General features: G+C 49.4%; 1 protein-coding gene across 3 annotated transcripts in view; it reads right to left on the bottom strand.

Moving 5' to 3' along the window:
• MPND (MPN domain containing) overlaps nucleotides 1–11,513 on the bottom strand; it is a 43,929-nt gene extending 32,416 nt beyond the window's left edge. For 2 of the 3 annotated variants that reach the window (XM_066574943.1, XM_066574941.1), the window contains exons 1-2: nucleotides 11,396–11,513; nucleotides 3,570–3,775 (exon numbers count right to left, since the gene is read on the bottom strand). In XM_066574943.1, the coding sequence (XP_066431040.1) occupies nucleotides 3,570–3,773 (204 nt within the window). In that variant the 5' untranslated portion in view covers nucleotides 3,774–3,775; nucleotides 11,396–11,513. The remainder of the gene's footprint in view (nucleotides 1–3,569; nucleotides 3,776–11,395) is intronic. The other variant, XM_066574942.1, reaches the window with a different exon arrangement.
• Between the last annotated feature and the right edge of the window lie 220 nt (nucleotides 11,514–11,733).

Consider the following 11,733-nt stretch of genomic DNA (forward strand, 5'->3'; position numbering starts at 1 on the left):
GGTTAATGACCAATACCCAATTTAAAGCATGCCCTAAAAACACATTGTTTTAGGGAGGCCTACCATACTCCCAAATCTAACCCAACTCTGTCTGCCCCCTTTACATTCTCTCTCAGACCCTGACCCCTTTATCGACCAGTAAGTCACCACAATCCAGGAACTCACAAGACATTTCATATATCACAGATACTAGCTAATCACCGGATCATGCAGATTTATGTATACGACCCTATTTAGAAGAAGACGGCTGGCCCATTGGACAGAACAAGCCCTTTTACCTTCCATGTGAGCTGGGATTATGCTAGATTGGTAAGGGAGTTTCCATACACTGAGTCTTTTGTAAATAAAACATCAGCGCAGAACCGGATCCAGGAGGAAGGAGAAGTAAAAATCCCAACCTTTATATTTCCTATTGCTATTGAACCCACTTCTGGCTTTGGCTAAAAGAAAATCGTGTGTCTGCGGAGTTCTTTTTCTTGCTCTAGGTATTGCATTTTTTTCATGTGTTTTGTCATAAACTTGTCTATTTACGGGGAAAGGGAAAGTAGAGGAAAGGGACTAGTTATTTGTATAGCACCAACGGATCTGTCCAATGACAGAATCAAAGGGTGCCGGACTATAATGGGGTTTGTCCGGCTCCCGTCATGCTCTTTGGCATTTACCAGACAGAATACCTATTTTGCTTGTGTTTTTGGGATGGATCTGCACAGGAGGTTCCGTATGGAGTCTGTGAACCCAGCCTAGAGGGAATCTCTGCGGTGGAGTTAGGCTTTACTTTGTTTTCTCGTCTCACCTGTTCCTCGTCTCTGCTGTAGACACTGATACTCGCCACTCTGGTTTGAATTTAATTGTTAATTGTTATGGTTAATTTACTGAGATCCCCAAGTGTTATAGCAGAGCAAAATCTGGGAAGACCTAACAATGTAAAGACTGAATGTGGCGCAGGAGGCCAGCGGGTAGTAAGCAGAGTGGCCCTTGGGAACAGGATCGAAGGGGAGACAATTGAAGGCTCCTCTGAAAAAAAAGTCATGTGTGCTCACTGTAACACCCCTTTCACACAAACGTTATTTTTACCCCCTAGTGACCAGCCTGTAGCCTTTTTACGTCCTGCCCAAGTGGGCTTTATTCCCTGAGGACGTAAAAACATGTGTCCTGCAGGGATTAAAGCCACGTGGGCTCTGGACGTGACAGCTTCATGCTGTCAGTGCCCGCACGTAGCCGACAGCATGGAGCTGTCATCCCGGGCTGTGGGGACACCCCTTCCCCCCCCCCCCCCCCAGCGCAATCACCGGTATCCATTAAAGTGAATAAAAGTAAAAAAACGTTAGACTTTCAGCTCCCCTCACGGAACACTTCCATGAGGGGGGGGCTGAAAAGGCTCACCAAAGTCCGGCTCGCTGCTCCCCGCTGATTCGGTCCGGAGCGGACCCTCCGCCATCTTCTGCGCATGCGCGCCAAAAGAAAAATGGCAGCGCATGCACGGAAGAGCGGATCAGCGCAGGAGATTTAAAATTTCCTGTCTCCCGGGACCACGGAGAGCAGTCCCGGGCCCCTGATCGCTGGTATCCAACAGATACCGGTGATCACGGAAAAGTAAAAAAAAGTTTAAAAAAGTAAATGTTTCAGTTGCCCTTATGGATCAGATCCATGAGGGCAGCTGAGAATACTCACCCCCCGTCCTCCACGATGACCCGCGGCGATATAGAGCCACCACGGCCTTCTGCGGATGCGCGCCAAAGGGAAAATAGCGGCGCATGCGCAGAAGCCCAGATCGCCCGGGAAATTTAAAATCTCCTGGAGAGGTCACCGGGGACCGCGGAGTGCGGTCCCGGGGCCCGTGATCGCCGGTATGCAACGGATACCGGCGATCACAAAAAAGTTTTTTAAAAAGTTTAAAAAGTGAAAGTTTCATCTCCCCTCATGGATCTGATCTATGAGGGGAGATGACAATGCTCCCCTAACGTCCCCCAAAGCCCCCCAAAGTACAGGGCATCACACTGATCTGCGCATGCGCCGGCAAAAATCGTTTAGGTGACTCGTTTAGGAGTCACCCATTAGTTCCTATGGTAGAAAAGAAAAGAAAAAAAGAATCGCCTCGTTCTCACATGTAAATTTAGTGCGATGTGGTTTGGTTTTTTTTTGCTATTGAAACATACATAAAAAAACCAAGAATGTAAAACTAAGCATGTGCAGCGATGCGACCGATGTCACACTCGCCCGTTACATGAGGCCTAAGGGCCTAAACACATGGTCGTGACTTTATCCCATTATGCGGTCATGAAAACGGGTCAGAATGAAACTATTGATTTCAATAATTTCGTTTTCACTTGCGGGATTCTCACACATTAATAACGGCGCGCGAGAAAGATAGGGCAGGATCTAACTTACCGTTTTTGCTTTTTTTTTACTTGCGTGCAATAGCACAGAGTTTGAATAGTCAAAAAAATTAAATAAACCAACGGCTCATGTGCAAATATGTTCGTTAGCGGCGAGCGTATTTGCGCATGCTCCCATGTGTTTAACCCCTTCACGACCAAGGACATAAGGGTACGTCCTGGAGCGTCGGGGTATGTATGAAGACCTCGCTTCATACAGCGCGGGCGTCGGCTGTTTATTACAGCTGACACCCACCGGCAATATCTGCAATCGGCTGCGCAGCCGATCGCGGCTATTAACCCTTTAAACCCAATTCTGACAGGGGCTTAAAAGAAAAGTTAAAAAAGGATCAATAAAGTTTTATGAATTGTAAAAAAAAAAAAAAAAAGGAATTAAAGTTTAAATCACCCCCCTTTTGCAATATCTATAGTTAAAAAATCACAAAATAAAAATACATATTTGGTATCGCCGCGTCCATAAAAGTCCGATCTATTAAAGTAGTGCATTATTTACCCCGCACGGTGAACGTCGTCCGAAAAAAAATAACGCCAGAAATGCACTTTTTCAGTTAACCTGTCTCCCAGAAAAAACGCAATAAAAAGCGATCAAAAATTCATATGTATTCGAAATCGGTACTAACGTAAACTACAGGACATCCCGCAAAAAATGAGCCCTCGCACAACTACGTCGACAGAAAAATAAAAAAGTTATTGCGCGCAAAAGATGGCGGCAGAAAATAATTTAAAGAAATTAAATGTCTTTGAAAAAAAAAAAAGAGGAGTATAGTAAAAAAACCTCTACAAGTTTGGTATTGTAGCAACCGTACTGACCCATAGAATAAAGTTATCAGGTCATTTTTGTTGCAGTTTGTGCGCCGTAATAACAAGACGCATTAAAAGATGGCGAAATGCTGGTTTTTTTGTTTTGTTTTTTTAAGTTTTTCAGTACATTATATGTAACAGTAAATGGCACCATTTAAAAGTACAACTCGTCCCACAAAAAACAAGCCTTTATGCAGCAAGCATACCAGCCTTTTTTGAAGGGGGAGAAAAAAACAAAACTGGAAAAAGAAAAAGGGGCCGCGTCATTAATGGGTTAAGCCCTAAATGTAAGTTTATATGCAGCAGATATGTGTGCACAGAATATGGCAGCAGATCTTCATACTTATATGTACAAGACCCGTATGATCTCACCAAGTAGAGTATAGATAGAACCCCTTGGCCGGGCTCTATCAGGCCGTCCTTCAGGAGTACCCGCAGGGTGATGCCCCTCTTCGTCAAAAAGCTGTTTGCCTTTCCAGAGTGATGTACTCTTCCAGAGCTCTCTGCCTCAGTATCTTCCAATTCCTCGTCATCTTCTTCCAGTCCATCTTCACCCCAAGCAGACTGTTCCTCCATCACTAAGGACAAGAAAACAGCATTCTAGTGAGTTCAGCAGTGTGAAGACCGCAGCAGAGACCGCAGCAGAGACCACAGCAGAGGCCACGGCAGAGACCACAGCAGAGGCCACAGCAGAGGCCAGGGCAGAGACCACGGCAGGGTAATGGCTACAGCAGTATAAAGATCACAGCAGTGTGAAGACCGCAGCTTAAGCCACGGCAGTATGAAGGCCGCAGCAGAGACCACAGCAGAGACTGCAGCAGTGTGAAGGCCGGGCCTCTCAGTGCCAGCAGAAAAGTCATTTCTGGAGCCGTTCTGCTTATCAGGACCACAATAGTTCTCCACTGAATACCTAGGTTTTTATGGCTCCACGTTTTGGGCCGTTCTCTTTAGGTAATGACAATGGCCAATTCTGACTTGTTCTGTTTTTTGCCCCCTCAAAATAGGAGTGGATTGCAGAAGATGCCAAGTACACGGCCGACGGCGTAGATTTACTGAAGAGCTGTAGGGAGGCAGAGCTCTTCAAGACAAGCGCCTTCGGCTGCCTGAATGTCCACAGCAGAATGTGCCCTTTTGGAATCCCACATTCTAAGGCCGCTCCCAAATGAGCGTATTTTACCTCGCTTATCGTAGCGTTTAAAACCCGCTAAAAATGCCTCCATTGATTTCAGTGGGGCTCCTCAGATCAGCGTTCAAGTGCGGCGCTTCTCTAACGCTGTCTGTTCTATTGTAGTACGCTCCAGCAATTTTTTTCTGCGCAGAACTGCTGACAGAGTCCCTTTTAATGAGGTCCCAAAACTGAGCAGGTATCATTTTCAAGGTTTATGTAGGGAAAAAAATCCAAATTGTCTTCTTTTCTAATTAAACATAATTCGTTTAACCCGATCAATGACTGCGGCATCTGGCCAGTCTCCGCCATGACAGCCCCTTCGCGGTGACAGGCAAAGTGCTCATTGTCTATATAATCAATTATCTAAGCCCTTCACAGTTATAGACACCTAAAGTAATAATCTTTATTGAGCAACTTGTTACAAATTAGAGGGCTCCCATTGACAGACTAGGTAGACCAGAGGATATCTACCACCAAGGCCGGAGGCTCTGCTCATCTCTGACATCTAAGACTGCTAGCTAGGTGCCTACTATAAGAATATATATAGAACCTTACGTAGCCGCTGGTCACGACCACTATAGCACCAGCCCTCCAGGCAAGGTCTGATTGCTGTTTCAGCAATATCATTTATAGACCATAGTGTTAACTTTGGCGCTGATCAGCTATAAATATCAATGAGCCAGCTCAGCTAACAATGTGGCCACTTCTCTGTGCATCAGAATTGGCTACCTTCTACCTAGTTCAGTTTACGAACTTATGCAAGATCCACTATCTAGTAGCGACTTTGCTAATACTGATGCTATGCGAAAGGTTCATGATAAAATATCCAAAATCTGACATGGAAATGCATCCAACCTTGCATCACCCTATAAACAAGTTATCTCAAAACTGGTATTATTGTATCTTGACGCCACCAGGAAGTAGTGCTGGAGAGCACAGTGACAGCCCGGCTTACGCCCCCTGTACCTAATTGGCTGATGAGATTACTCCCCTGCAGGTCCTGGAAGGCGAGTATTCATCTAGTATTCATCTGCTGTCCCGGGTCCTGGCCCACACTTGTCCTCCCTGAAGCTGCCGTCAGTATTCCAGGCTCCCCGGCCACCGCTGCTGCTCTGTGTTCCCCTCGCGTTCCCAACTGCTACAGCTCCATAGTGTCACCAGCCGTCCGCTGATGCAGTGTGTTTTCCCCCGCCTGCTGCTGTAAATTCCCCTGCCGTTCCCTGCTGTAGCTGCTGCACAGGGTCCCCGGGCGGACGCTGGTGCTCTGTGTTTTCCCCAGCTGTTCAGCGCTCCTCCTGGACGCTGTGCCTGCCTCCCCGGTCCCACTTGCACCTGTAAGTTCCCATGGCCTTCCCTGCTGCAGCTGCTCCACAGGGTCCCCGGCTACTGCTGCTGCTATTCTCTAATCCCCCACCGCTCACTGCTGGTACTGCTCTACGCTGTTACTGGCTCCCCGGGCCCGCTGATGCTGTCTATTGCCGTGTCGTTCGCCGCTGCTGATGCTGCACAGCCTTCCCGAGCCCCGTTGCTACTGTGTCTTCCCCAGGCGTTCAGCGATGGTGGTGCTGCATGCTGTCGAAGGCTCCCTGGACCCACAGCTGCTGCTGTAAGTTGGCGTTGTGTTCCCCCCAGCTGCTGCTCCACAGGCTACCAGGGCCCCGCTGCTGCTGCATATAAGGCGAACCGCACAATTATCTCTAACAGTAAGCCTCCAAGGCACTTAAAAACACTAAACACACTGCTGCTAAGACCTTACACCAGTCCGCCTATCCGGATCTAGGGGTGTGAGAGGGGCGTTCCTCCTGTTAAACTCCTAGCTTCCGGTGGCGTCAAGATACAACAATACCCTCAGAACCTTGCATCACCTTTTGATTTATTCAAGCAAGAACCATAGATTACTTGCTCTTGAACTTACATTTGTGATTAGGAGGTATATAGTTACTGCACCAGGCTTGTTCCATCTGATATTCAGAGAGATACTAGTATATACCGGCATATAGCGGAAGGACTTAATTGATATATTAAGTCCTGCACTCTCACCGATTAGGAATATTTACCCCTGTGCAGGCTTTAGACTGGTGCGGGTTAATTTAACCCACTAATTTCCGCTCTCTCATAATCAGTTGTGGTTCAGCAAGCCAGAGACCATCACCTCTCCTCCTGAATTGGGGTTCCATTAATCACAAACCGGTGGAATCAGAGTTTTGTGTGTCTTTGTAGTTTTGTGTTAGTCTGTTAACGATAGCCCTCAACTTTTTAACAAGTTGTTCAATAAAGATTATTATTTTAAGTGTCTCTAACTGTGAAGGGCTTGGTTACTATGGGCTCCTACTGCTAGACGCAGCCAAGACGCAGCGACCGTAGTAACCCCTAAGAGCACTCATTGAGGCCCCAGCGGTCTCCCGTCACCCCACCGACCGCTTACATTCACACTTGGCCGATTTCTATTGCAGAAAAAAAATTGACACCAAACGATGTGGATTTTTTCCGCAACAGAAAGTCTGCAATCTGCAAGAAGTCCACTGGCTGTTAACGTGCCCGCAGGGAATGTCAGTGGGTGGACTGTAGGGGACTTCATATGAATCTACCCCTAAAATCTACAGGATCCACGTGAGAAATCCATCCTGTCAGCGTGCAGACCCCACCAGGATCCGTGTAAGAAATCTGTCCTGTTGGTAAACAGAATCCACTGGGATCCACATGAGAATTCTTCCTGTGGGCAGGCAGAATCCCTTGGGATCCGCATAAGGAATCCGTCCTGTCAGTGGACTGAATCAACTGGGATCCGCATGAGATATCTGTCTTGTCGGCAGACAGAATACACTGGGATCCGTGTAAGAATCCGTCCTGTCGGTGGGCAGAATCCACTGGGATCCGCATGAGTTATATGTCCTGTCGAGGGACAGAATCCACTGTGATCCACATGAGAATCCGTCCTAACAGTGGGAAGAATCCACTGGGATCCGCATGAGGAATCCGTCCTATCGGTGGACACAATACACTGTGATCCGTGTGAGGAATCTATCCTGTCAGTGGGCAGAATCCACCGGAATCCGCGTGAGAATCTATCCTGTCGGTCGGCAGGATCCACTGGGATCCGCATGAGGAATCCGCCCTGTGACATAGTAACATAGTATGTTAGGCTGAATGAAGACTGAAATCCATCTAGTTCAGCCTGTTTTAACTCCCCTTCCTCCTTGTTGGTCCAGAAGAAGGCAAAAAAAAAAACTAAGCAACCATTTAGCTCATTTGGAGGAAACAAATTCCTTCTTGACTGGCAGCCAGAGTATTCCTGGGTCAACATTGGAGATCATCAACCCCGCTGGTCACCTAATGTCTATATCCAGTAATATCATAGCGTTCTAGAAAGATATCTAGCCCCCTCTTAAACTCCTCTATGGATTTTGCCATCCCCACTTCCTCAGGCAGAGAGTTCCACAGTCTCATCGCTTCTGCAGTAAAGAACCCCCTTCTGTGTTGGTGATGAAACCTGCTTTCTTCTAGATATAGCGGATGCCCTCTTGTTACCGTCGCAGTCCGGGGTATAAACAGATCATGGCAGAGATCCTTGTATTGTCCCCTCATGTATTTATACATGGTTATTTGGTCGCCCCTTAGCTGTCTTTTTTCCAGGGTGAATAATCCCAGTTTTGGTGCCTACCTGGGTATTCTAGTCCTCCCATTCATTTATTCTTTTAGTTGCCCTTCTTTGAACCGCCTCAAGCACTGTGACATCTTTCCTGAGCACCGGTGACCAGAACTGCACACAGTATTCCATGTGGGGCCTGACAAGTGCCTTATATAGTGGGGGGATAATGTTCTCATCCCTCGCCCCTATACCTCTTTTAATGCACCCCAAGACTTTATTTGCCTTTGCAGCAGCTGACTGGCATTGGTTGCTCCAGTTAAGCCTACAGCCCACTAGTACCCCCAGGTCTTTTTCCATATCACTTTTCCCTAGCAGTACCCCATTTAGTTTATATTGGTGACATCCGTTTCTCCCACCCATGTGCAGAACCTTACATTTATCAATGTTGAACTTCATTTATCATTTTTCTGCCCAAGCCCCCAGCTTATATAGGTCCGTTTGTAGCCGTACATTGTCCTCTGTTGTATTAGGTGAACAGAATCCACTGGTATGCCCCCAGGGGAATCCGTCCTGTCGACGGGCAGAATCCACTGGAATCCCAGAATTCACCAGAATCCACATGAAGAATCCATCCTGTCGGCGGACAGAATATACTGGGATTTGCATGAGCAAACAGTCCCGTTGGCGGACAGAATATACAGGGATTCAATTGAGAATCTGTCCTGTTGGTGGGCAGAATCCACTGGGATCAGCATGAGGAATCCGTCCTATCAGTGGACAGAATCCGCATGAGAAATCCATTCTGTCGGCAGGCAGATTCCATCAGGATCCGCGTGAGGAATCAGTCCTGTCGGCAGGCAGATTCCACCGGGATCCGCATGAGGAATCCGTCCTGTCAGCAGGCAGATTCCACCATGATCCGCATGAGGAATCCATCCTGTCGGTGGTCAGAATCCACTGAGATCCGCAAGAGGAATCCGTCCTGTCGGTGGACAGAATCCACTGGGATCCGCAAGAGGAATCCCTCTTGTTGGCAGAAAGAATCCACTGGGATCCCCATGAGGAATTCTTCCTTTCGGCAGGCAGAATATACTGGGATCCACATGAGAAATCTGTCCTGTCAGTGGACAGAATCCACCGGGATCCGATGGAGAATCCGTCATGTTGACGGGCAGAATCCACTGGGATTCGCGTGAGGAATCCATCCGGTCAGCAGACAGAATCCACTGGGATCCGCGTGAGGTATCCGTTCAGTCGGCAAGCAGAATCCACCGGGGTCTGCATGAGAAATCCGTCCTGTCGCCGGACAGAACATACTGGGATCTGCGTGAAAATCTGTCCTCTCGACGGGCAGAATCCACTAATATCCGCATGAGGAATCTGTCCTGACGGCGGACAGAATAAACTGGGATCCACATGATAAATCCGTCCTGTCTACGGATAGAATCCATGGGGATCCGCATGGGGAATCCATCCTGTCGGCAGGCAGAATCCACCGGGATCTGCGTGAGAAATCCGTCCTGTCCACGGGCTGAATATACTGGGATTCGTGTGAGGAATCCGTCCTGTTAGCAGGCAGAATCCACTGGGATCCACATGAGGAATCCGTCCTGTCAGCGGACAGAATCCACTGGGATCCACGAGGAATCTGTCCTGTCTGCGGATAGAATCCACAGGGATCCGCATGAGAATCCATCCTGTCGGCAAGCAGAATCCACTGGGATTCGCATGAGGAATCTGTCCTGTCAGCAGGCAGAATCCACCGGGATCTGCGTGAGAAATCCGTCCTGCCCACGTGCAGAATCCAATGGGATTCGTGTGAGGAATCCGTCCTGCCAGCAGACAGAATCCAATGGGATCCGCGTGAGGTATCCGTTCAGTCGGCAGGCAGAATCCACTGGGGTCTGCATGAGGAATCCGTCCTGTCGCCGGACAGAATATACTGGGATCTGCATGAGAATCTGCCCTGTCGACGGGCAGAATCCACTAGGATCTGCATGAGGAATCTGTCCTGACAGCAGACAGAATACACTGGGATCCGTGTGAGGAATCCGTCCTGTTAGCGGACAGAATCTACCTGGATCCGCAGGAGGAATCCGTCGTGTCGGCGGACAGAATATACTGGGATCTGCATGAGAATCTGTCCTGTCGACAGGCAGAATCCACTGGGACTCGCATGAGGAATCCGTCCTGTTGTTGGACAGAATATACTGGGATCCACGTGAGAAGCTGTCCTGTCAACGGGCAGAAACCACTAGGATCGGCATGAGGAATCCTTCCCGTCGGCGGACAGAATACACTGGGATACGCATGAGTAATCAGTCCTGTTGGCGGACAGTATCCACTGGGATCCGCGTGAGGAATCTGTCCAGTCAGCAGGCAGAATCCACTGGGATCCACATGAGTAATCAGTCCTGTTGTCGGACAGAATATACTGGGATCCGTGTGAGAATCTGTCCTGTCTGCGGGAAGAATCCACCGGGATCCGCATGAGGAATCCGTCCTGTCAGCGTACAGAATCCACTGGGATCCACATGAGGAATCCGTCCTGTCGGTGGACAGATTCCACCGGGATCCACATGAGAAATTCGTCCTGTCAGTGGACAGAATACTCTGGATCCACACGGGGAATCAGTCCTGTCAGCAGGCAGAATCCACTGGGATCCACATGAGGAATCAGTCCTGTCAGCAGACAGAATCTACTGGGATCCACATGACGAATCCATCCTGGCGGTAGGCAGAATCCACCGGGATCTGCGTGAGAAATCCGTCCTGTCCACGGGCTGAATATACTGGGATTCGTGTGAGGAATCCGTCCTGTTAGCAGACAGAATACACTGGGATCCGTGTGAGGAATCCGTCCTGTTAGCGGACAGAATCTACCTGGATCCGCAGGAGGAATCCGTCGTGTCGGCGGACAGAATATACTGGGATCTGCATGAGAATCTGTCCTGTCGACAGGCAGAATCCACTGGGATCCGCGTGACGAATCCGTCCTGTCGGCAGGCAGAATCCACTGGGATGCGCGTGAGGAATCCATCCTGTCGGCGGACAGAATCCACCAGGATCCACAAGAGGAATCTGTCCTGTCAGCGGACAGAGTCCACTGGGATCCACATGAGGAATCCGTCCTGTCGGCAGGCAGAATCCACTGGGATCCGCATGAGGAATCCGTCCTGTCAGCGGACAGAATCCACTGGGATCCGCATGAGGAATCCGTCCTGTCAGCGGACAGAATCCACTGGGATCCGCATGAGGAATCCGTCCTGTCGGCAGGCAGAATCCACTGGGATCCACATGAGGAATCCGTCCTGTCGGCAGGCAGAATCCATACGCCGAATTATGATGTGTGAAATGTTGTTTCTGTGCGTTTCGGCATCCAGAAGTGACCTGAACGCCGAGGAGGAGGGAATGAATGTGACACAAGCGGGACGGCCATACCGGAGCTCTACACGGCGGGGACCTCGGCAGCGGCGCTCTCCATTACCGGGCTGCTGGCGGACGCGTCTCCCGGGCACCGCGGCAGCCGCACAGGTGACTTCACTGCACACAAAGGAGCAGCCGCGCACGAGCCAAGGAGACAAAGGCGGCCGCATCACAGCCCGCAGCCCGCCCATTGGTCCGTCCTGCCGGCGGGGAGGCTGCATTCCTTCACTGAGCTGAGGGGAGACCTTCCGTGAGAAGATGTCCCCAGTCACACCTGCCCGGTCCCCAGGTACTAGACCCGTAGTGTAGCCATGCATCTCCCTCACACACCGCCACTGCTGGCTGAGGGGAGA

This window comes from Eleutherodactylus coqui, chromosome 7, assembly GCF_035609145.1.
Source record: "Eleutherodactylus coqui strain aEleCoq1 chromosome 7, aEleCoq1.hap1, whole genome shotgun sequence".
Classification (NCBI taxonomy): Eukaryota; Metazoa; Chordata; class Amphibia; order Anura; family Eleutherodactylidae; genus Eleutherodactylus; species Eleutherodactylus coqui.